The sequence below is a fragment of the Hyaena hyaena genome, unplaced genomic scaffold, assembly GCF_003009895.1.
Source record: "Hyaena hyaena isolate Hyena2069 unplaced genomic scaffold, ASM300989v1 scaffold_973, whole genome shotgun sequence".
Lineage (NCBI taxonomy): Eukaryota > Metazoa > Chordata > Mammalia > Carnivora > Hyaenidae > Hyaena > Hyaena hyaena.
The window spans coordinates 505,984-533,605 of record NW_024081601.1 but is presented as its reverse complement, the minus strand read 5'-3'; the positions used below and the strand labels follow the sequence as shown (position 1 = coordinate 533,605).

Below are 27,622 nucleotides of genomic sequence, written 5' to 3'. Positions count from 1 at the left end.
CACTGTGATAAAAGCTTTGGGAGTAGAACAGAAATAGTGGAAAATGAAGGAAAGGCAAATGTGATGAAGCTGGAGGGAGATGAGTAGATACACTGTAGATCCGGGTATCTCTGCATGGGGGGAATGGAATAACAGTAACAATAACTCCATTGACTGAGCATTTATCTTCTCATTTAATCTTCATAAAAAGTAGATTTTCTAAGTCTCTTTTTAAGATGAGAACAATTGAAGGTCAGAAAGTAAGAACTTGTTCAAAACTCCAGGTAGGAAGTTGTAGAATTTGGAAGTGCTTTATTTCACAAAACGTAAACCTAGTATTTCTATAGTCACATTTTGGAACTCTTCCTGATCTGACACCACCAAGGCATAATATACACCCCCTTACTTCACTTATAAACACTCACAGGGTGTTCAGTGACAGGGAGAGGCTGTCACTTTCTCCAGAATGGTAAGCTGTGTCTGTCCTGCTCTGCACTTGTTCCCCAGCCAAGTACCTGGGGAGTAGTAGGCCATCAAAACTAAGTGGTTGCTGGAGCACTAAACGAAGAAAAGAGGGAAATCTTTGCAAAATTAATTCACATAAACACATATAATTATATAATGTAAATAATGATACTAGTAAAAACCAGCAACTTCAGTTTCAACTCATATTATTGTCAACGGAAACCTAAAGTAAGTCCTATCTGTATTCGCAGTAGGATTAATTTTAAGAAACTATGGGTCTAAATTTTAAGAACTTATGTGCTGATTATATTATATTTTAGCAATTTGTTATTAAAACACTGAACTTAGAGTTAACCTAACATAATAAAGTCACAACCTAAGTAAAACAATCAAAAATATTTAGATTTGAAGTCATATGCAAGTATGACAGTATAAATAGATATGACTATATACTTAATCCTCTGTAGAAATCATTTGTACCTTTTTTGAAATTAATTTTGGTTGTATTTGCACACATATGCTTTTTACATGTCTATACAAACACAAGCACACACACAGAGACAAAGATAATGCAACCACTCAAAAGGATAACTGTCTAACACATTGATTTGCCATTTTATTCTGAATGAAGTGTCCTTGACTACTTGCCTAAACTCACAAACATTATTACCACATATTATCATCCAGAGATACTGCAAAACATAAAATAGGTCTCCTGAGAGTTTGAAAGTATATTCTAAATTAAGAAAAATAAAATCTTTGGTCTATATAGATATTTGCTGTGTATGCAGTTTCCAACTTAGAAATGGACTGAGCTACAAAAACATGGTTTCTTATTTCCTCTTGCTTTTGTAGATTTTATCAATTGGGGATTTTTGTAGTAAACATATATTGATCAATTTCTATGTGTCAGACCTAGTGTTAGTTGGTAGAGGTACACTGGTAAACTCTGCCCTAATTGGCACAGGGCTTGCACTGTAACAGTAGCAGGGGAAACCTTGACTAGACAAATTATTTGTATTGGATTGAGAAAGTGGTACAAAGGAAAAATGGGTGAAAAATAGGGAAGACTTCGCTGAGCAAGTGATAATAAGCTAATACTCTTTTGTTGTCTGTTTTATTCAGTAATAAATAGTATAGTGCTATGTGTCAGGCATTATTTGTAGTACTTTACAAATGTTAACTTATTTAATCTCCATAGCAGTCCTATAAAGTAAATATTATCCCATTTTACTGATAATAAAGCAAGACACAATATAGTTAAATATCTTTTACAAGCTCACCCAGTAAGTGATGGCATTGGGCCCTGAGCCCCACCTAGCTCCAAGGTGCCCATAACTACTGCACAGTGATACATCTGGTTAAATTCTGTTGCCTTTCACTTGTTTTTCCTTTGGAACAATCCTTATACAAAATTTTACTAATTTTTTTAAAGAGCTAAATTCTTAGACTGAGGCATATAAGCCCCTTATCTTTATTGTTGCACATTCATGGCCAAAGATCACAAAAATCACTATTGCACTCTTAGTAGTACAACATAAATAATAAATAGACAACTTTATATCTCTTTGTTTTGTTTAGTTGCACTTTAGAAAAATCACTTTTATCTAGGGAAGAGAATGTTGATAAATAGAAATATTGTGATAATTCTGAAGGATCTGTCCAAGTATCTTAAAGATTAGGGACACAAGTAATTTATTATGTCCACTTTCTATTTAATTTATGACTTTCTGCTCCCTGTTAGAGATCTATCATGGTCAATAGCCTTTGTTTCCAACCTTTTCTTTATTACCCTAAAATAAAATTAAGGCAAAGAAAAAAAAATGAGTAAATAAAAAGATTTATCAAAGCATCTGGGCAATAGTTGGAAGGAGTCAGGGAAAGTAGATATAAAAGATACACACGTGTTCATGTTTGAAAAAAAGATGAAATTAAATTTCTAATCCATGAAAGGAAAAAGACAAAAACAAAAACAAATGAGAGGGCATCAGGTCTAATAATTGCTTTGAAGAGGAAGACAGTGCTAGGAAAGTGTCCTTGATTCCCAAAGATCTCAGGAGCTCACCGGGTTCTTTCGTTCACCGCGATCCTTTTGGTAATTATCCTGAGAAGATGGAGCATGGTAGGGCTTTGGCCTGGGTTCACTGATACTTCCGTGTGCAGGGTAGTCACATTTCATGGGGAAAGATCTGTGACTTGGTAATAGTCTTGTATTATACATCTCCATTCCCACACCATCCACCAGAGGATCATGGCACTGTGTTTGGGCTCAAATATTTCTGCATCAGGACCACTTGGCAGAGCCTTGTTCTTTTCCTGACTGTAACGATTAAACAAATGAAAATTCTTACCAGTCTCAAGATTGCGAAGAACATTTCCCAGGAATCTGGGTCTTGAAAAAGCAGACTCCTCCTTGTACAATCAGAGGGCATTATTAACTGAAGGCCTTGCTCTCTTTTGGCTTGAATCAACAGCTGTGGGCTAAGGATCTCCCACAACCCATGCAAACTGATAATCCTCCTGTATTAGAATTCTAGAGCTTTCCACCTAGATTTTCCACCAGCAAACTGCAGATTTAATTCTGAAACATGGCCTTAGATATCTCTGGAGTTTTGCAAGTGAAAAAGTCTACAGCACAATCTAGGCTTTTGGCTCGAGAGAAATCTTTTTACAAAAATGTGCTTAGAAATCTTAAACTCAACCTATATATTCCATGTAACACAAAAGTTTTTTTTTTTTATTCTATTATAAGCCACTTTCAGAGAGGTTTTCAAAAAGATATTGCTTTTTGAGATCTCAGGAAGTAAAAAGTGGAGCTTCAAGCTTGCAGAAGGAATAGCAGAGGATTGCTGTCTCAGGTGCTCTGGGTGAATGCCCTGAAATGTGCTGCCCTGGCACAAACAAGAGACTTTGAAAAGCCGAGGGAAATATTCCTCACGTCAGGACCTATCAATTTATCACCCATCAGCTCATTAGGGTTTTGCACAGTGGTTGGTTTATGCAGGCCCCAGTTGGTAATGAACTCACAAAGTGAAAACTCACCTCCGGAAGAAGCAAGTGCTCATCCAGGACAAGTAATTCACTCTCCAGTGAATGGGAGGGGACTCATGTTTTGTTGTTACAGTCCCAGCTTTGCTCTGCCTGGCAAGATGTCTCAGAACTGTAAGTTAAGGGGTCTGATTTTTTACTTTGGTTTATATATCTGTATATACATAGATAAATGGATGTAGATAGAGATTCTGTTTGAGACTTGAAGCACTTAACTGGTGTGTATAACACTGCGTGTGATACTGATGATGCCCCTGGCATCAGGGAAGAGCACTGCAATGGGACACAGAGAATCTGTGATCTTAAAAGACACTTCACAGGTCCTCATAGGGTCGCATAGATTGCTACCAGGAATGTCACTGCTATTTAGGGAACCATGAATGACAAAGGTACATCCTGGACTCCCTAGAGTGGCTTGTAGCCTCTCGTGCAGCTTGTCACTGATTACAGAGCCCACCCACTGTGAGAAAACTCTCTGGCATGCCAGCTGCCATTCAGAATGTGAAATCCAGGATATGACCTGTCAAGATGAGCCACTTCAGCATATTGTGGCAATGCAGCTGTCACTGAAATACATGTCTTCAGAGAAAAGCATTCCAACTGTTTCCAAGGTGGAATGCATACAAATGCACAGCTCTGGTCATATTTGGATATGACTTTTTCAGCAGGATCCTCTACACTTAAAAAGCAGATGAGTGGAAGTGACCCCAGCACCTCTTCTCATCTTTGATTGCTAAGCATTTTCTAGAGGCAAATTGGTTCAGTATTTCTTTTGGTCTGTATTTGAGACAGGCAGGGAACATTTGGAAGTCATAACACATTTAAATTAGGCATTGTTGTCCTTCTCTTTCCTAAATAAAGATAAAAATTGCTCTAGGTTCCTCAAAATATTTCAGTGAAATGTTTGAAAAAGAGACATTTCTATATAACCCAGATTTAAAAGAAGTATTTCATATTTATTACTTGATACTGAACTTATCCTATTCTACATTTTTATAAATTTATAACATTAACACCAAAGTTTATAATAAAATTTAAAAACTTTCACTTATTCCGTTAATGTCAAGAGAAGCTCAGTAAGATTAGTGATGATATAAGCACTTTACAAATAAGGAATTAACATATATGGGCCCTCAGGTGTGTCCAAATTGGTGGCAGTAAATCAATTTTAGAACAAATATCTTTTCTTATAATTTCATATTAAAAGTTTCTGAAAAGTAGTAAACAGGGTCAAGTAACAAATTAATGATTGATTGGATTTGGCATGTTCTTGATAAAACTGGCTGAAATAAGTTACATAACAAAAATGCCTCACCCTGGAGTTTTATTAGGGATTGTACAGATCTGCATTTTCAACCAACGGACTTCCTTCTAATAGCAAAAGGAGATGTGAGAAATAATTTAATTCAGCTAACAGTATAGTCATAAAAGTCTTGCCATCTCAAATGATATTTTATTTTAAGGTAATATTGTCAACTATGTATTCTGATATTTAGGTAATTGTAACATATCTATGATTTGTTTATGTATATATACATTGGCATAGCAAATTAGAGATATACATTGTATGTGCTTACTATCATGTGTACTTCTACATATTGCATGTTATATATAATTGTACATATAATATTAAACATATAACTATGTATTATATAGCCATACTTAGTATATAATATCTAGAGTTTCACTTTTTTAAAGTTTATCTATTTTAAGTAATCTCCACACCCAATGTGGGGCTCAAACTCACGACCCCAAGACGAAGGTCACAGGCTCTCCAACTGAGCAAGTCAGGTGCTCAGAGATTCACTTTTTTAATTAGAACAAAATATCCATTTCCTAATCATAACCTATAATAATTTGTTTCACTTGTTTATCTCAGAAACTCTTGATCCCAACAATTCATTAATTTATTTAACAAATATGTTCATGCTTACTCTGTAGAATTGAGGAGATTAATGTTTCTAGTTTGTATGTATACAAATTCAGAACTTGTCTGTTGCAAAGTACCTGAAAGTCATCACTGAACTGTGAGGTAACCTTGAGGCTTTCACACATTTCATTTCTCCAGTGCACTGTGACATATTTTTTTCCCCCAAACACCTATCATATCCCCCAGATGGTTGAGACATCATCCCTGGAAGATTATGAATAATGTTTTAGGTTGAACAGATGTAAGCAATTTGTAATTTTTCCCCTTTCTGAACCAGCTTTGTTTTGATGAGTCAAATGGAAATTGAAACTTATATAGATAGAACTCCTTTCTGAAAAGTAGTGTTTTCCCACAGTGGAAGATGTAGTCAGCTCTTACGTATGGACAAAAGACTGGGAACAAGGAAACTGGCCAAAATGTGTAACAATAAAAACTGGAAGACCATCACTTAGTGTTGTAGTGTAGTTTCAGTCCCTTTAGTCTAGAGGACCACATATAAAAAGTAGTTTCAGGTCATTCCAAACCAACCCAATTTCCATCAACTTTTGAAGAGATGGTATTTAACTAGTATATGTATTAGGTTCCCTGTGTTTCTCTCTGGTCAGAAAACTCTTCAGAGACTAGTTTGGGAAATGGAGAACATGCTGATTAAATGTTAAAAGAAAATGGAATAAGCTAAACTTCTGGCAAGGATTTGTTTACTCTGACAAATTACATTTTATATAAATTATACAGATTACATTTTTGATCTTAATATACTCAACTTAAAATGAGCCTTACTGGCAATTCAGTTTTAGGATAAACACTCTACAAGTTATAAATTAATTAAATACTCTTTTATTTAAAAAAAAAAAAGATGATAAAAATCTACCTAAGACAGGTAAATTTTAATTCTGTACCTATAGGATGCACATTTATTTATATACTGATATTCCATTTGTAAATTATTTTCCTTGCCATAACCAGTTGTCAGGCCTAAAAGACCACTTAATGCCTAGAGTTCAGTCACTGCTGTGCACTTCCAGAGCCTATTTCTGACCTGGTAATTCTTGCTGTGGGAAGAACAATCCTAGTGAATGTTTTTGGCTTTCTTTAAAGTTTATGAGATCAAACTAATTGGTAATTGGTCTGGATTAGATAACTACATTCTTAAACCCTTCAGAATTTGGAAACTCCATATGCTACAGACAGAATATAGTAACCAAAATGTGAATTATGAAAGGCAGCAATTGATGTTCTTCTTATTTCTATGCTTATCACTACATTTCAACATTACCAACTTAGAAAGTTTAATGTTAATATTATAAAATATTTTAGGGAGAATTCATAGACCATTCTCAAAGCTTTTTAAAAAAATTTTTAATGTTTACTCATTTTTTGAGGGAGAGAGAAAGTGAGAGAGTGTGAGTGGGGGAGGGACAGAGAGAGAGGGAGACACAGAATCTGAAGTAGGCTCCAGGCTCTGAACTGTCAGCACAGAGCCTGATGTGGGGCTCAAACTCACAAACCATGAGATCATGACCTGGCCAAAGTAGGACGCTTAACCGACTCAGCCACCCAGGCACCCCTCTCAAAGCTGCTTTAAACCTTGCCCCTTTTGAAAACCATGAAATCTCATGTTCTTCTTTAATTATATTTGGAAATTCAAAATAAATGGTATGACTTAAACCCAATCAAAACAATTGTAACATTTATCATAGCTCTTCTACATCCACACTGCTCCAGAAATCCACCTGTTTCCCCTTTTGCAGTGAAATAATCACTGGCTTTAATAAGCTAGTTAAGGATCTTATCAGGTGTCACATGTAGGCAGTCATTTCCAGGAACTCATTAGGTATATTTTCTTATTTAATTAAGAAACTCTATAGGATGGCCTATGTTAGCTCCTTTTTTTCCCTCTTAGATTATATAATTTAATGTTCCTTGGATATATAGCTTTGTCCCTCAATTCCTGAGTTTGCTTTTATACACAATTGATAAGACAAACATGAAGGGCTTGTTTTCAAGCAAGTACAAAATGAAGGACCCTCCTGACAGCTCTAACAGAGTCCCACAAATTTTAATGATTTGCAGCTTTTTGGTGTAGCATTTCATTTACCCTCTTTATTTGAAATTATGAACGTGAAGATAGCAACTGAGACACTTTAGAGGTATTTTATTAGTTAAGCAACACCAGTAGAGATTGGGTGTGAACTTTTTTTTTCAGTTTGTTTATTTTAAGAGACAGAGGGAGAATGAGAGCATGTGGTGGGGTGGGGGAGGGGGGGAGAGGTAGAGAGGGAGGGAGAGAAAGAATCCCAAGCACAGTCTGCAAAGCAGGGCTCCATCTGAGGAACCGTGAGATCATGACCTGAGCTTCAATCAAGAGTGAAACACATAATCACTGAGCCACCAAGGTGCCCCAGTGTGACTTTCTTAAGGTTTTAAACTTAATCCTTTTATTCCAAAATTTAAATGTATTTTATTCTCCAGTAGTGCATACTCCTTTTCTGAACCTATATATTCTCAGATTTTATCTTTTGCTTTCTCTATTCTTTCATGTTTTGTGTGTCAAGGAGGTTTTTAAGTGAAATTGGAGTCAGCATTCAAAAACAACATTACATGAGTGTACTAACACAAAGAGAAACAGATGGTCAAGAATACTGTACACATGCTTTGTAAACCAACTCCCACAGATTGCCTGTCTTCAGATTTTTTTTTTCCCAAGTAGAATCAATCATCAGACAAGTGATTTCAGATTCTTTATTATGGAAATATTCCTCTTGAACAACACCAACAAAAACAAAAAGCCATTTCAATTACATTTCCATTTTAAAGAAAGTTATGTTTCACCCTCTTGATAAGTTTATTGTTATGAAGTCTGAGCTAATTATCTCTATCAACTTATATTCTCATTCAAAGAGTCAGGAAAAAAGTTTTGTGACTCTCATTCCTGAATTTCTATTATATCAGTGTAACTAAAAGAAAACAAATCACATAAAATAAATGGTTTTCTTAGGCACTCCCTCTAAACTTATGTGAATTTCATGATTGCTATATTCAGTTAAACTGCATAGTCCACATTCTAGATGGAAACCTTATGATCATTTATCCCTGGTTTTTAAAATTTATCAAGTTTAAAAGAAGTAGCTACTGGGCTTTTTTGTTTATTCCTTTGTTTTGTTTTGTTTTGCTAGATGATTTGGCCCTTGTGTATAATGCAGGTAATAATCCATCAAGTTCTTAAAACAAAAACAAGAACGAAACTAAACTCAAATTCACTAGTTGAGTGAATATTCTATAGGTATGTGCATAGGTACTGTGTCTGACTTTCTTTATATGATTGCATCAACATGATATATTAAATTGCCCTTATACATAAAATTCATAATTTCCAGTGAACTGTTATTTGTATGAGATTGTCCAATTTCTCCAATATTCTATAAGATAAGATGTTTGGCCTCAAATTTACAGATCAGGACACGGAAACACAGATAATCAGATATAAAGGATGGAGAGATTCTCACTAAACTAACGCAATAGGATTCTTACTAAAAACTAGACTCATTAAGGATGAACACAGAAGGCCAAAGTAGAGGCCTACTTGAAAAGAGAGCTCAGAGAAGCCTAAGTGATTTTAATTGAGAGGAGAAGCTTCTAGCTAAGAGTGCAGTTGCTACATATATGGTAACTCCATGTTTAACCATTTGGGTGATCTTGCAGACTTTTCCAAAGGGTCTATACCACTTTATTCTCATGCACAGGCACCAACAATGTATGAGTGTCCAATTCCATATCTTTGACAATACTTACCATTATTTGTCTTTTTTATTATAACCATCCTAGTTGGTCTGAAAAACTATCTCATTGTGGTTTTGAATCACATTTCCCTGGTAGCTAATGGTGTTGACCATCCATATTGGTCATTTGTATAGCTTTGGAAAATATCTATGCCTTTGCTCGTTTTAAAGTTGAGGTTTTTGTTTGTTTGCTAGTTGTGTTTTTATTATTGACTCATAGGAGTTTATGAATTTTGATGCAAGTCCCTTATCAGATATGTGATTCACAAATATTCTCTTGCATGAGTTTTTCATTTTTAATGGTATCTGTTGGAACACAAAAATTTTTAACTTTGAAGAAATCCAATTTAAGTATTCTTTGGTTGCTATCTGAAAAAAAGCTCTGCCTAAGGTTGTGGTACTTTATTCCTGTACTTCCTTCTAAGAGGTTTAGAGTTTTAACTCTTAGATTGAGGTCTATAATCTATTTTGAGTTCTGTTCATAAGGTATGATGAAGGGGTGCAACTTTATTCACTCAACACTGCATTTAATTGAATATCATGACAAACATCATCATAGAGGCACATCTCAGTCAAGGTTTCAGTTTGTTACACAGTAGCCTGATTTTGTAGTACTGTTTTCACTTTTATAATTTTCCATTGCAATGAATAGCATATTCCATAATGTAGCTGTCTTTACAGGTGTATTTGATTGTTTTATTTCCTCAGAAGTGCAAGATCATGGTTTTCTTTGTTTTTGTTTTTACTAATGGACTTCCATTTAGCAACTATTTTGTAAATGTGATTTATAAATTAAATTATTCTACCTAAAAATATATCAAAGGGATTGGCATTCAGTGAGGCTGAAAGAGAGTAAAAGGAGGAAAATTAGCATTGATTACATCAGATTGGAATTTCATCAAAAAAGAGATTGACATCTGGAGGAAAAAATACTCAAGTATTTATTAATATTTTGACTTAATGAAAATATTATGTACCACCTTATAGCCCTTCAAAGTTTCAGGAATAAATATAAAATTTCCTCTAACTAATCTGGCAGAGCAGAACTACAGCAGTAGTATTTCTAGTGACAGGCAGCTCTGGATTATAACACAGATCCCAAAGCCTGCTGTATCAGTGGCGTTGCCTTGGCACTATTCCTTCATGGGGCTTTTCCTTCTGCTGGAAGCCCCTTTATCAATTTATATGCTCATAGGAAGCTGTTTACTGAATGATAAGTTTATCACTCAGTAAAGGAATTGTCTAAATGGGCAGTCCCTTCACTATTGCACACTTTATGGCAGGAATAAATACAGAGAATAATGATCTACGTTTGACTAACCTCCCCAAATGTGATTATTTTGATACTTGCTGGGAAAGCTTTAAAGAACTTCTTTGAACTTGCTTATGGCTATCCTCATTCTGTTCCTTCACTGGGCTTTGAGAAGTCTGATCTTTGCCTGATGTTTAGTTTGTATACTTTGCTAGCAAGCATTTTACATTATTGAATGGATTATAGATCACGTTTGTTGGTCTTGACCGCTCTTGAAATAGATTTTAGCACAATTCCTATTTGGAAGCTTAATGTATCCTAACTTATTGATGAAAACTGGGCATACCCATTTGTAAATTGTCCAGATCAAGCTAAAATAAGGTCATCAGACCATTAGAAAAGTTGTTTACATTTTATCATAGTAAAAGGGATTTTTATTAGAAACTTGTCTTTATGTTATTTGGGGAATATGGAAATACAATCCCTAAGTGCCTTCTTGGAATGATGTTTATGTATAGAAAAATCTGCATGGATAAAATACTATCATTTTCATCTTTCAGTATCTAGCCCATTTTTGCTAAGCTTTAGGATTGCCTACCCCCACTTGCTTTTAATTATTTTTTCTTTCTTCTAGGACTCCATGTCCTATGATAAATGATTTCATTTTTTCTTTTAATCTGAATAGGAAAAATAGAACATTTCCATAATTTTTGCTTTGCAAAAAGGAATGTGATCTCATAAGGGGAATCATACACAAGCTTCTTTAGCATTAACCTTATTTAACTGCTTCACCATGTTTCAAAAGACCATCCCCTTTCTGTTTCCAGCATTTCATCTTTTGGACATTTCTACTTCCTCATTCTGCAAGTTCAGATTATAAATTTCAGTTGCCTTTCAGACTTCAGCTGGGTTTCAAAAAGGTCATTAAAACCTGTGGCTTTACATCTACTTCTTTTTTGTTTGTTTGTTTGTTTCTGGCACAGCCCCCATGTACCAGTTCAAATTTTTAAGTATGATCTTTGAGAAATTCCAAAATATATCATCTTTAATATCTTTTTTTAAGATTTTATTTTTAAGTATTCTCTACACCCATTGGGGGGCTCAAACTCACAACCCTGAGATCAAGAATTTCATGCTCCACCAACTGAGGCAGCCAGGAACCCCCATCTTATATATATTTAATATAGAAATAATCTGATTATGATAATTATTTTTTAAATTCTCCTTCACCAAAATCTGATCAGCATGTGATATAGTTTTCAAGTGATCCATTTAAATTCCATTCACATTTCTTTCATGGTAAATAAAGTTAAAGGATCTCCTCTGTTTCTTTTTAATTTTTCTCACATTTCAGCAAGATTCCATTTTCCTGGACATTATCCTCTCCCATTTGCTTTATCTCTGAAATTGTGATGGATAATTTCATAATTTTTAAATAATCAAAAACCAATTTATTATGAATTTTTGTGTAGAGAAAAAAATTTCGGCCTCTAGAGATGAGTAATGTAGGGCACTAGAACTGATATTAAATTTTTTAACAGGGTAATTTTATCCAATGGCTCTATAACATTATTGAAGAGATACACCGCATGTGATATCATTATATACATTTTAAAAGTAGGAGTAGTTAGTCACTACAAGCAAAACATAGACTCCAGCTACAAATGGATTCTCAATCTAAATTCAGAATACTTATGACCTTTTAAAAATGAGAGTTTTAGATGTAGTAGGAACCATATTAAAAATCTCATTTTATTGTTGACTAAACTGAAGCTGAATAAGTTTAAGTTATTTGCCCAAGATCATGTAGTTAAAGGTAGAGCAAAAGCAACACTCCAACTTTTCCAGTGCTTTCCCTACTATAAAATATTGTCACTCAGAGATTGCGAAACCATGAGTATGTTCCATTTTATTAACACTACAAATCTCTAAAACACCAGGAAGAATAAATTAAATATGCACTCATTAAGTATCTGCTGTATATCCAGGACTGTGCTAAATATCATATTTAGGAGATAAAATAGAACACTCACTTATCTCTTTCTGTTTTCATCATATAATAATGTTAAATTTCTCTATTATCTTGTAAGATGCAAATTAGAGGCACCTGGGTGGCTCAGTTGGTTAAGCAGTGTGATTCTTGATTTTGGCTCAGGCCATGATCTCATGGTTTGTGAGTTTGAGACCCTCATCAGGGTCCATGCTGACAGTGCAGAGCCTGCTTGAGATTCTCTCTCCCTCTCTCTCTGCCCCCGCCCCCCACTCATGCTCACTCTCTCCTTCTCTCTCTCTCAAAATAGTAAGTAAACTTTAAAGAAAAATGCAAATCATACCCTCATTTTCTCTCTTTACTAATGAGGTTAAAATACAATTACCTGGAAAATTTCCTAAAGTAAGCTTCTTTAATTTTGAATTTTTTTTTGTGCAGACCTAATGGGGTTACAGGTCAAAGAGAATATTTTCTATGTGTTCTCCAGCCAGTGGTGTACTGGAGCTGGCTGGTACTGGCTGGCAAGAGTGGACTGTGCCATCTCTTCCCAACTCAGTGTTCACTGATGTCAGGTCAGTAGCTTGAGATCAACTGTGATGGGAGTATTTACACCACAGAAATGGGCAAGGGCTACAGATTAGCAACTCTTTCTCCCCTGGTTAGTGCCTGCTGTTAAACAATTACTAAGACACCATGTATAGCATATTGGCTGAGCAAAATCAGACAAATTATTTACTTCCTGAGCTTTTCACTGCAGCTTCTGTGCAATAGAAATGATAATATATACTGCAGCATATATAATAAGATTTTATGAGCAGGATGTGAAAGTACTTTAAAACTGTGAGTATAAAATAGAATTACTATTATCACAGTAATCAGAGTTATATGTTCACTAATAAAATATAAGTCACTTGGCAAAACCAATGTAGTAAGAGTAGATCTTGAGTTTTGTAACAGTGTGTGTGCTCAACCAGGCTATGTATCTGACCAGATAAAAAGAAGACTGAAATTCAGAATTAACGTCAAAGCCTGATTCTTGTGGTGGACATCAAATAACATAAATAGCTATCAAATAGAATATAGAGATTATTGGGCCTAAATTAGTATCCCTATTCCTTTCTCCATGTGATGAAAACTGTGCCTCTGATGAGTCAGGTTTACAAAGGTCAGTATAGTAATGTAGAGCTCTGCATGCAAAGGACACCTAGAAAAAATACTGATAAACTGACCCCTTGAGGTAACAAATTCCTGCATTTTAATAAAACTTCAAAATACTTTAAAAAGCTTATTCATATCTGTATGGAAATCCCTACCCTTTGATACAATGTCACGCCTTTGACATTTGCATCGTGGTTAAGAAAGTTATGTATTGAAACTACAAAATCGTCTTCTGACTTGGGACACTTTTGAGAGTATTCATGGGAAAAGTGGGTCTTATATACTGGTCAGCTCTTATTTGCCTTTGAAAGAAACAAAAAAGCCAAAAAAGCTCCACGTGTAAAACACATCACCATTGACACCAGACTGTAAATCACCAAAACACCATACAGAACTTTATTTTTTCCCATATGAACCCTACATTGAAATGTTCTGGGGAATTACTGTTCCAAGCTGAATTGTCTTGAGAAACTAAAGAATCCCATTCATTTTTAGTTTAAATTGAAATTGCCATAGCCAGGTAGGTGTGAGTTTAAAGCCTGGTCTCTGACCTACAGTCTTCATGACCTTAAACTCATTATTTAACCTGTGAAGCCTTGGTGTCCCCATTTGTGAAATAATACCCATTCATGGGTTTGTGATGAGGATTAAAGGAGAAAAACAACATAGGTAGAGCTCTTAAACTGGTCCCTTGTTCTTTATACACTTCCAGTCAATTAGTGTTACCATTGCTATCCTTTATGACATTGCTTATGCCTATATTCCTGGGTTTACTCCTAGCTTGCCTAAGAACTTGAAATATTCTTCACATCAAGGTAGATTTAAGCATCTATTACTTTTTCCTTCAATGGAATAATATATGGATTGATTATGGTGAACTGAATTATTCTCTGTTAGTACAGTGCTGGAAGTTTTTGTGGTTGTTATTGTTGTTGTTTGTGGGGTTTTTACATTTTCTTTTCTTTTTCTTTTAAGAAATGATCATCCACCCTACTTTTATAGAAAGATGAGCTATTTCATAATCTTAAGAGGTATTATGAACTAAACTAAAACAGCTTTAAAACAAAATTAAGTTTTCTGCACTTTAAAAAGTAAATTCACATGATGGAGCATATTGCAGACTGAGAATATGTGGAAGGATAATTCAAACAGTTGAAAAGAAAACAGCAGAGATACCCTATTTCAGTATGCCCGGGATGATTGCTTTAAGTGTTATATTATCCAGCCTATACACATGTGCTTTTTCTAGGAATGAACCAACATGTTAACAAGTATGGAGGACAGAGTATTCAAAAACTCATATGATTAATCCTGAGGTATTATTAAAAAAATTAGTTTGGAGGCATGGAGTGTAGAATTGGGGAGATGCTGACATCTTCTGCAAAGATGAATTATGGAAAACTAATTTTTAAATAATATCTCAATTTTCTGTAGACATTTCAGACCCAGAAGCTGTATTATTTGCCCTTAACAGGATCTTTCTGGGGAACAAGCAGAAAGCTCAGTTGTGGAAAGATAAATATGTGAGGAGAAGTAGTGTAAACAAGTACCTTATGCTATTTACGTCAATATCACATTCCAAATAAATGAATCACTGGGCTCATGAATGGAACCTTTGCATATAATATTAAAACTGGCACAATGGGATTCCATACTTTATATTCTAGAATATCTTAATATATATTTTATAATATAGAATATATTATCTATATTTTTATGCATATATATACTTCTTATATTCCATTTTTATTTATATAGACATTTTCATGTTTGATTTTTGAAAGAATAATATCTTCAGAGGAAAAAATACCTATTCTAATCTTCTAGACTTCTTTGTTTAAACATAAATGCAAATTAATATTTCTCGTTTGCCAAAATGTTGAGTGTGAACTGTTATAAGTGTATCACATGTGGAATGCTGTTGAAGATAAGGCTTTTTTTCTTTTATTTAGAAAATGTTGGTTGCTTGAAATAATATGTTTTGGCTTATCAGGTGATTATTATCCAGTTTTATTATGAGATAAAAATCTAACCTATTGCTGATTTAATGTCAAAACCTCTTTATTAAGCACTTTCTTTGCTTTTAAATATATTCAAACCCGAAAAAAAGAAGAGAGAACAGAACGAGGAGCAGGTAGCACAGCAGAACCAAGAGTATTTCACACAGTTTCAGGCAACATGCAGTTTCATGGAGGGAGATCTGAAACAGCAATGGAATCTTATAGATAAAGGAAACTCCAAAACCATACAATGAAATGTTTTTGTTTTTCAACTAAGGAAACATGCCCATTGAGGTTAAATGTGATGACCATAGGCAATATGTAGTTACAGAAGGCACCAAGAGAGAAGTGGGAGTAGGAATGAAGAGTAGGTTTTTGTGGAGTATGTTAAAATTCAACTGATATTACTTACTATATGTCAAGCTTTCTGCTATGACTTCCACACTTACTATCTCTTTTACAGTATCACGACAACCTTACAGGTTAAATATTATTAATCAAAGTCCAAGGAAGAGAAACAATAGCTTGCCCAAGGACTCAGGCGTGAAATCACAGATTCACACACACCTCTTGTGACATGGATTTGGTGGGTAGAGACATTACAACTGTTAAGTTTGTTTGAAATAAGAAATAGGACTGATATGTTGGAGGAAGAGCAGGAAAGACACCTGGCTTAGCAGAGCAGAACTTCCATGTTGGGAAGTAGTGAGACACATGGAGGCTACTGCATCTCTAAAAGGTTAGAGATGCTCAGGTGCCTGAGTGGCTCAGTCCATTAAGTGTCTGACTAAGTTTCGGCTCAAGTCATGATTTCATGGTTCATGGGATCGAGACCCACATTGGGCTCTGCGCTGTCAGCTTGGGATTCCCTCTCTCACCCTCTCTCTCTGCCCCTCCCCCAACTTGCTCTTCCTTTCTCTCAAACTAAAAAATAAATAAACTTAAAAAAAATGAAAACTTAGAAATGTTCAGTTTACACATAAAATCCAGGGTGAGTTTATTTCGTACAACAAAACAAGAGTATGAGAACACTGAAGCATAAAGGAAGGGAAGGAGGAAAGGAGAGAGGGAATTAATAGTCTCTGAAATAAAACTTAGCCTAGCTGGTGAGACAATATTCTATGTATGTCTATGAATGATTTTACTATCTATTAAGATCCAAAACAGCCAGAGAAACAAGAGGATGCAGCACATTATAACAGTAATTTATCTGCATGTGGTTAAAAGTAATATTTTTCTTCCTCATTAATTTCTTTTTTTTTCAAATTTTCTACAGAGAAGCTGCATTGATTTTGTGATGAAAAATATCAATTTCTATAAAAAGAAATACATACATGGAAACTAGATTATTTGCTAAATTGAAAATATTGCTAAATTTGAAACTACAACAGAAAGGAATTTGAGATAAAAATTAGAACAGCTTATCCTGAATTAGAATACAGATAGTTCATTATTTTATAAATGCACTCATTTCAGTTCAATTTCTTCGTAATTAGGATTAAAAAATTAAGTTAACATTCTTTTTTTGATTAACTGTTTACAAGAAATTGTGGTTTTTAAATGTCAGTTTGTACATAAGTTGATACTGCACGATATGGATTTTAAAATTGTTCTTTGGATTTTGGGTGGTAATGTTGCCAGATATTATCTAACTGATTTTGCTAATAGAGTTTAAAAAGAATATCCATTTTTGTCCTTTTCACATATGGAATATGCTCCTGGACAAATACTGAATATTGGTAATTTATATTGGTCTATACAATGCCAGGCCCAGCATTAGATTTATAGTAAGTGGATAGGAAATTCTTACTGACTATATTTGGATTGGCTCCTGTTTGTTTTTGTTTTTGTTTTTTTTTTAACTTCACAGAATGTTGTTAACTGTGGCCGTAGTTCTCAACCTGCTTTAAGGTTTTGTTTCAATTTATCTGTTACATATTGATACCATTTAGTAAGGTCTGTTTGATAAATGACATTTATTTTGTCCTCTTTTTCCAAAAATGTTCTGAAAAAGGGTAGTAAATTTTCTTTGAAATTATTCAAATTGTTTCAAGCCAAACATCAGAAAGCTTTAGAATTTCTAAAGCAAATTTATTTACACCAGTGTTTGAACTGCATGGGTTAAAATAACAAGTTTCTAGAGCCTCTCTACCCATTATTTTCAAATAGGATGCTTTGTGATCTGAGTTTAGTTTTCTTTTTTTTTTTTTTTTTAATTTTTTAATGTTTTATTTATTTCTGAGAGAGAGAGAGTAGGGGAGAGTCAGAGAGAGAGGGAGACACAGAATCTGAAACAGGCTCCAGGCTCTGAGCTGGCAGTCAACACAGAGCCCGACCCAGGGCTCAAACCCGTGAACTGTAAGAAGATCATGACCTGAGCTGAAGTCAGATGCTTAACAGGCTGAGCTACCCAGGCGCCCCTGAGTTTATTTTTCAAAACAATTTTTATTAGTATTAATTAATACCCTACGTATACTTTCCTATTCCAAAATTCACACATTTATTTCCTCCAAAAAAACCTCACTGAGGTCATATCACATACTTGGGAACTGTCCCCAAAAGTACAAGTTCTCTTGTTCTTCTGGACGTGCTGATGTCTCCATTGTGCTCTTTTGCATGCTAGCCTTTAGATGTCAGGCATTTGAGGGTAAGGAGATGACTTCACTGATTTTAGGCTGTGGTATCACATGAGGTGCCCTGGATCAAAAAATGTTGAGTGACTATGTATCTCTAATACTATTTTAAAACACTTAAGCCAATAATTTTGATGTTGGCATTTTTTTTCCTAATACTGTAATTGCTTATTTGTATTACATGTAAAAGTTGCTTTGGTATTTTGTCTATGACTGATCAGAGTTGAGTGAATATCCAGGAAATCTTTCCAGAATTAGAAAATGGAAAGCATTTATAATATGTTCTTAAAGTCACATATAACGTGACCTTGGAATCCCATATAAATAATATGACATTATACTATTTCTTGATAGTTTTTTTCCCCCACTTTAGAAGTAAGGTAATTCAGCACAACCTTCATATTGCCAGACTATTCTTAATCATTGACATTCCCCAACGGAAATAATCATTTTTAACTGAGTTTGAACTTGCTTCACCGGGTTTAAAAATTTATAAATAAATGCATTTTTTAAAACTAACCAACTGCATCAACTGACATTTATAATCACACACAGATCACATTCACAAAATTTTCCAATAATTATCATTCTGTGTTAGAACATCTGATGTTTTAAAGCTGAGACACAGCTTTGGGCCATATCAGTCTCTTCAAAATCTTCCAACCGTAGTTTAACTAAGCTCCTCACACAGAATCAGTATCTTCATGATGTCAACAATGCATGCGCTATGGTTTTTGTTCATTAGCTACCTTTGTGTTATGAGAAAATTCTTATATATATTCTCTGAAGACTCCTTACAACTATTCTTTACTAAGAATAGACTTTCTTAAAAACACTTTTCGTGACAAAAGCACTATAGTGTATTTCATAGGCTCAAAACATTCAGCATGTGGCCTTCACCCAACTAGAAAATTAAAGATGTGAAAGGTAAATCCTGGTTCAAAGGAGAGGGAGAAAAGAAGGGAAAAAAAGAGAAATGATATTGGATAAGTATCTTTTCTCTGTTTTAGATGTTTGTAGGAAGGTTTCAAAGTTCAATATTTCTTGATAATCGTTTAATAGTCTAGATGTATTTGATGTCCCCTGGAAAGCTTCATAAATTAGTAAAAAAAAAAAAAAAAAAAAAGACAAAGGAAAGAATATTGTGTAAATCCAAGGCAAGTACTTAAATAACAGCAATGACCAGAATTTAATACAGTCTTTCCCTTACATTTGGATGGCAGGGTATATATTTCCCCAAGTAAGAGACAATAGTAAAATCAAAAAATTTTTAAAAAATATTAATTCCAATTTATATATAATCAGACAACCTCGAAAGTTAAAGAAAATCTATACCCTTCCTCTTTTAGCTGTTTCCACATAACAAATATATCAAGAAGTACTGGAAACCCCCTTCTTCACTGGGGGTGTGATTAACCTGTGAGTTTGCATGCTTTTAGCTGAACAAAGTTTGGCAACAGTGATGGATGGATCTGTACATTTTGGAGTATTTTATCGCCTTTGAAAATGAACAGTATAAAATACTTATCAGCATTAAATTTATTTTACCTATTTAACAAAGTGTTAAATTGAATAATTGGTGAACTGTTTATGTTCATATGTTGTTTTATGTTCTGTGGGTTGAGGCAATATTTTTAATTAGTTTAGTACAATGGGATTTGGACAATTGAAATGGAATAAGTCGGTATAATGCAAGCAGAGCATTTGTTTGGATTTTTAACTGAAATGTCGGAGATTTTGAAAAACCTAGGGGCAAAGTTTCAAATTCTTTTTTTTTAGGAAAATTATTTAATCTCTGCCCAATTACTGTGTCTTTTATAGTCATATTTAACACTTTCTGAGAAGAGTCTATCCTGTATATTATATATCTTCTGCTAATTCATTTTGAATATGACATTCTACAGTAATATTTACATACTTTATAGACCCCCAGCTATTTGTATGACCTCACAAATAAGGAAATAAAGTATAAAGGAAACTGAAATAAAAAGATTTAATTTTCTAAATGCTTAAGAGACATTTCTTCAGGAATCTTTTGAATTTTATTCATAAGGATACTTTTCAAATTTAATTTACTTTAATTCCACATAGTATACTTTGCTGTAGGGTATGTTGCATGTTCCTCTAATTCCTTCTCTTCTGTGTGTGTTTTCTTTTCCAGTTACTGGCTGACAAACAAAGTTCCCATCAAAAGACCCAGCACAGGTCTCCTCATGTATACACTTGCCACAAGATTCTGTGATGAAATTCACCTGTATGGATTCTGGCCATTCCCTAAGGATTTGAATGGCAAAGCCGTCAAATATCATTACTACGATGACTTAAAATATAGGTACTTTTCCAATGCAAGTCCTCACAGAATGCCATTAGAATTCAAAACATTGAATGTGCTACATAATAGAGGAGCCCTGAAACTAACAACAGGAAAGTGTGTAAGGCAATAAAGCACATTTGAAAACATACAAACTGAATATGCACTTCTTTTCTGAAGATGCTCCCTAAGATTTGAAAATAGGATCCAGAACAAGACTGTTTCAGAATCCACCAATTATGTGAAAGGTGACAAAGGACATTTATGAGAAATCTGCTACCAGCTGATGAAATACCTGCAAAGTGCTCTAAAAAACACATATTTTGACTTCAAGGGTCCTAGTAAGTGCCACTTCCACTAAGAACACAGTTTGAATGTATAATCAGTAGTGTTTACAAGATCCAACAATGCACTTGTCGCTAGTTAATGAGGCAAATATGTTCATCACTGTTGGGCTGCCACGGCAACGCCAAGCACATTAGAAGAGTAACCCAGGAAGACAACTCAGCCCTGGGGATTAAACCATCCTTGTCAGCAGAAATCAAGATGGAAATAATTGGAGCAGTGAAATCCGTAAGATTAAACAACTCAAGTAAATGCCTTCAGTCAGGACTCTTGAGTCTGATCATGAATTTTATGTTTTTGTTTTTGTTTTTGTTTTTGTCTTCTGGAATCTCTTTTGGTTTGGGTATTGGGTGCTTAGAAATCCTTTGTGAGATAAAGATGAATGAGATAAATAACCTTCAAGGAATCATTTTTAAAGTTCTTATATTTTTAAAGAGCAATCACACAATGACTTTGTAAAAAGTTTCATTTTGCACAACTCTAAACCTCCAGATTTTTTCCCAGTGGTGTAGAAGGTACCAGCTCAACTGTACCACTCAGTAATCTTGAGCCATTCTAAAGGGAAGATGTTCAATGTCATCCGAGATGGTAAAATTAGCAGAAAAAAAGTACTTTTGGTACCAAAGATTGTACTGATGTTTCTACACAACAAAACATTCTCCTTTCCTGAAAATAATATATTAATATATTATGATGCTACTGATACGGAAGTTGTCTTTAAATATGTTGAATTCTTCAAACTTAAACTATTTTTATTTGAAGTAAGACTTCCAGAGCTTTTACATTTCATAATAATTTTCTGGAAGCATTTTGCCCTTTAGGATAAATGTCACACTGAGGGCTGAAATGAGTTCCAGTTCTTTGATATTCCCCTTATTATTCAAATGGAAAGACTGGCATTCTCTTTATATTACTGTTAAGTTTTCTTAGTGCAGAAATAACATGATTAATAGAATGTTGTTTCCCATAACAAGGATGATTACTTTTAAGAGGTTTAATAATGAAATTGTGTCAGCATTTTGCACTTCAAGTGAATTAAATTGACCAATATTTCTTCTGTGGTTAAATTTATTCACAGTACCACATTAATGTGTTTTCAAAGAAGCACATGAAATTATTAATCAAATGATTCAAAAAGTTTTAACATGTGATAGAATTGACCAACGGGCCAGTTTTCTGTTAACTTCTACTGCACCGGTAGGTAATTCTGACGGTAAATTGTTTAGAAAGCAGAAGTGCTATGTTCCCACTTCTACTCTTGGATTGAAACCCTTAGACGACTTCTTGTTTCTTAGGGAAGGCAGTCTGAGGAAAGAAGAACTAGTGTGGGGAACATGTATGTTTTGTTTCTTAGGGAAGACAGCCAGAAAAAAGAATAAACATGGAGATTATATATATATATATATATATAATCATGGAAAAGGATGTCCACAGTAGTACAGTTCTTAATATATTAATAAGTGGTATTATTTTTAAAAATATAAGAGAACCTTAGGTTTCAGAATCCTATTTTTTAGAATTCATGTGTCTCTAAGAAAACAAAATAGAATGCATAGAGATGCATAGCTAAAAATGCTATGAACATGATGCACTTTTATCATTAACCTCTTATTACCTAATGGAAATCTTAAAAGAATTAGGCACATGTTTTGAATGTAAAGTTGAGAAGTCTGATTTATATAACAAATCCAAAGTAGATGATCTATAGAATCTTAAGTTTTACTATTTGTGGTTAAGTTGTTTGAATAGCCTTTAATTTGAATTCAATAGAAAATTTGAAGTCAAGTAAATTCTGGAAGGTACAGTCCATCTCAGAACTCATTAAAAGTATGTCTTATAAAGCAGCAGCAAGGAACCTTGCCATTTTTACTGCATTATCAACAAACGTATTTCAACAATTTTAAGGCCACAGCAAAAAGCATCCAGCCACTCATCGTTTTGTGAATTAATGTTTATCTCATAGATGCATTGAGTAGTGCCTTTTTAGCTTTGCATTGCTTTGTTACCCTATACTTTGTGTTCTCTAAATAAATTGCCCAGTTCTGAAAATGTTCAGCATATAAAAAGGGCTTCAGTAACGACTGAGACTACTTTTGTTCATCTCAGGGAACTTTCAATACTCAAGAATGAATTCAATTAAAGGTGTTTAGTGTTCAAAGAAAACAAACTGTATAAGACCATTTCACTCTTATTGTATACCTTTACATCCACCCTACCACCTCCACAATCTACTGTGGCCTTCTTATAGGGATAAGGCAAGGAGATCACTAATAGCAAGAATAATAAGAATTCTGCTTAACCAATAAAGGCCAAAAGGGATCATGGTAAAATCAAATTATAAATACAACTTGAAACATCTGAGTTTTTATTTTTTGAGACTATCATATATTTACAACTTTAATTTTTTTTTCTTTTTCACAATTTACCCCTGTACCTGGCAATGCTCAGGCAGCTGATTGTGAAATATTCTTGTCCTTTAGAGAACATGGTTGTTACTGTGTTATTGACATGAATAGGCCATGGAAACATTTTCATAATTATTACCCAGCCTGTTCTATACTTAATATTAAGTTGCTGGAATTAAAAAAAAATTAATCAGTAACAGATTTTCTGGGCAAATCTAGTGATTCCGCCCACAGGACTGATGAAATTACTGTGGAAGTTTCTGTGTCTGAAAGAAGGTGCTGGGCATTCAAATGTCTTTATGTATTGTATATCATATGAAATGTATATCAATCGCTAATGGGAATTTCTACATATATGCTTACGTAAGCAATTTATTTAAATATGCTATGGGTAGTGTACATACCAAGTAGTTATTAAACTTCTCCACAGGAAAAAGGGTGAACAAAGTAATTTATTTCTAATTGAGCCAGTTAGTCATAATGCATACAATGTGGTATTTGGTTCATAGGAATTGTTTTCATGTGCTTATTGTTGGGGCTATCTATAATTGTGGAAGAGGTGTAGGAAGAGTTATGTATAGTTAGTTGTTACCTCTACAAGTTTGAAAGTTTCCTCATTAGACTTTATCAATATACCAATGTTTTAAAAGTTGAGTGAAAGAGGGTTATTGTGCATATCTGACAAACGAAAATCCAAATAAAGCCCACCTAGAAATAGATATTTTATTATATACGTGCTATAGATATATCTATATAGTACAAATAGACATGTGTGATGCATATATACGATGTTATATATGTGTGTCTGTGTTATACACACAGAGTCTGTAATATACATGCACTAGATTTGTGTTATGCTAACATCTTCAGAGGCTATACTGTTAAGCACTCTGGAGATAAGACCACTTTAGAATAAAGAAGTTCTTTTGAGACTTCAGTTACTAACCTGAAGAGGGGTCTACTTTATAACTAAATTCTATTGTTCATATTTAGAGTTTCATTAAGGGTCTAGTATGGTCAAATCTTAAAAAAAAGAAAAAAAAAGAAAAATTTAAACTTAAAAAAAGTTTTCAAGCTGGCAACGTATTTGACTTACAGTTTTCAGATTGTGGCTCCAGGCCCCCTGCATCTCCCATTTAAGTAGCACCTTTTAATAAATACTGTTTCTTTGTGTAGGCAAAAAGCACAAGTGTTTCAAATGTATATAGCAGGAAAAAAAAAAAAGAGTTTACAGAGATAGCACTGCTGCACAGGATAATTGCTACTGAGTATTTCTTATATCATTTGTGGAATTGAAAGATGAGATTTATTCTGTCAAGTTCATTTTGTTCAACACTGTTTCCTATTGTTTATGTATAGCAATTGGGTGTTATTGTTTATCATTTGTAAAACTGTAAAATAAATTAAATCTCCCCCCTTTTTTTCCAATTTTTCTCTTATCTCTTACATCCAAGCCCTCGGTTCCACTTTATTTGTCATTAAAAGCAGACAGGGTTTTTTGGGTGTTTTGCTTTTATTTTTATTATTTTTATATAGAGAGAAGGTGCATGAGTGAGAGAGAGGGGCAAAGAGAACAAAAGAGAGAGAGAGTTAGAGAGAGAGAGAGAGCCCAGTGTCAAGGCTGACATGTGCGTGCAATCCCATAACCCTGGGATCGTGACCGGAGCCAAAATTAAGAGTTGGACACTCAATTTACTAAGCCACCTAGGTGCCCCAAGGGGACAGTTTTTAACGAACTTTAGCTAGTGCTTTTGTCTTCAACCTAGCCAATGGCAATTTGACATACCATTCATTTTTAAAGCATGTGCAAAGGAATATGAACAATGTCTAAAGGCCCATGAAGAGCAGGAGATCCTTATCAATTTTTGGTGTTTACATTCTGTCTGGTTGAAAGAATGGAGTGTTACACAAGTTACATTTGTATTATATTCCCACTGGCTGCTGTTACCTGATCTTTCCAGTTTCATGGCTGGACAGGCCAATGGCTCCTTACATACTGCACATTCTTGTGGCTGCCTTTGACTTGTGATTTCAACTGCTATTATGTCCACTTTCTTCTGTTTGCAGTTCACCTTCTAGGAGCTGATTCTGACAAACTGCATATTTAAATCTTCTTCCATGGCTTTCTCTAACTGCCAAATCTATGTTTTCAGACTGCACTATTTTCTCCAGAAACTAATTAATGTCTATTTTCATGAGGTCACTTTTTAAAAAATTTTTTTAAGTTATTTTGAGAGAGAGAGAGAGAGAGAGAGAGAGAGAGAGAGTGGGGGAGGGGCAGAGAGAATCAAAAGCAGGATCCAAGCAGCATGGAACTTGATGCAGGGTCAAACTCATGAACTGTGAGACCATGACCTGAACTGAAACCAAGAGTTGGATGCTTAACTGACTAGGCCACCCAGAAGCTCCTAAAGAGGTCACTTTTATATCATTCTGCACCTTTAAAGCATATGCTAGAGACCAAGGGAACCATTAACAATGGGTAATGAATATAGATCTTATTTGTATTTACATGATTACTTTTTATTTTCAAGGATCCACATACAATGGGAAATCCTTACTGATTCTCGAGATAAAATCAGACCTGATCATGAATCTATGAGATGTATATGGCAATATCTTAGTTTTGCAGATGAGATTGAGAGGTTATGTGATTTACTGAGGGTCACACAGCTTAGAAGTGAAAGAACAAGGATTTGAATCCAAGTGCTCTGACTTCAGTGTCCACACTCTTAACCATCACATTTTGATGCTGCCTCTTTTTATTTAATAAACACAAATCAAAAGTATAAATAAGTATATAAGAGGGGTATATAATTTAGACTTTGGGACTATCTGATCAACTATCCCTGTCTCCAGATAGAGCAATCATCCCGAAGGACAAGAAGCTCTGTGCCTTCCAGGTCAGTAGCTCACTCTTAGATGGTGCTGGATACACACTGACAATTCTTGCTCCAAACTCGTCCTGCATTTTTTTTTTCATGCAAGCTTGATTGCTTTTATGTTAGAATCTGACTTTATGTATCACAAAATCTACTACATGACAGCTATATAAAACTCTAATTATGAGATTCCTAGAGGTGCCTGGATGGCTGAGTTGGGTAAGCATCCAACTTCAGCTCAGGTCATGATCTCAGTTTGTGAGTTCAAGCCCCCCATCAGGCTTTGTGCTGACAGCTCAGAGCCTGGAGCCTGCTTCGGATTATGTGTCTCCCTCTCTCTCTGCCTGTCTCTCTCTTGAAAATAAATAAATGTTAAAAAATTTAATTATGAGAATCCTGTACAGACATTTGACTGAGTTTGGGTGTTTCTTTCATCTCTATTAGCAACTACATAAATATCTTAGGGTTGAAGTTCTGCAGATGGCAAATTTCATGTGTTTTACATATGTTAAAAACATTTCTACTGGTGTCCTCTTTATGAGAATAGGAGTTAGTTACCTTATCTCCAAATTAAGGGAGGAGCTTAATGATTTCCCCTATATACTAGTTTCAATATTGCACAAGACCATGAAAGAAAAAGCAATATTAGATGTATGCATGAAATTATTTTTGATCCATTCTTTTATTTATTTATTTGGGGGGGGGGTGGAGGGAGGGAAGGAGGGACAGAAAGAGAGGAGAGAGAGAGAATCCCAAAGAGGCTCCATGCTGTCAGCAAAGAGCCAGACCTGGAGCTGGATATCACAAACCATGAGATCATTAACTGAGCCAAAATCTAGAGTCAATACTTAACCACTGAGCCACCCAGGAACCCCAGTGTTTGATCCATTCTTAAGATACATCTCAGTTACTTAGTTACTTAGTTTCTGGAACTTCAATAAACAAATTATGTTAAATAATTGAATGCCAATGTAAATGTCTTTTTTTTTTTTTTTTTACTTTTTTGCTTCCAGATTGCTGATTTCTGACCCAATTACCAAAGTAGAAATTCTCAAGTAAACACAGGAGAATACTAGTCCAGGACATGTCCCACAAAAATATGCTCTTTGGATGAGAATTTTGTGTACCTCTCCCTTGGAGATTCAGAGAATATATCACTATAGTAAAGGATCTGAGATACCTTACAATAAAGAAAGAAATTTCTATTTAAAAATACATAGGTAATTTTACATATAACTTCTATTAAATGTGAAATTATATTCTATGCAACACACTTTGGATAATACTTCAGAATATAACAAACAGCACAGAGAAGAAAACATGTAAGAGCAGGCAGAATGACTGGTACTTAATTTATTCAGTGTTCGGGGCGCCTGGGTGGCTTAGTCGGTTAAGTGTCCGACTTTCGCTTCGGTCATGGTCTCGCGGTTCGTGGGTTCAAGCCC

The 27,622-nt window shown here is 34.5% G+C and overlaps 1 protein-coding gene across 1 annotated transcript in view; it reads left to right on the top strand.

Moving 5' to 3' along the window:
• The window catches only part of ST8SIA4 (ST8 alpha-N-acetyl-neuraminide alpha-2,8-sialyltransferase 4), a 96,577-nt gene extending 71,854 nt beyond the window's left edge, over positions 1–24,723 (top strand). Inside the window, 1 exon segment of the mRNA XM_039221244.1 lies at positions 20,396–24,723. Coding sequence (XP_039077175.1) covers positions 20,396–20,678 — 283 coding nt within the window. The 3' untranslated portion in view covers positions 20,679–24,723.
• Positions 24,724–27,622: the final 2,899 nt, after the last annotated feature.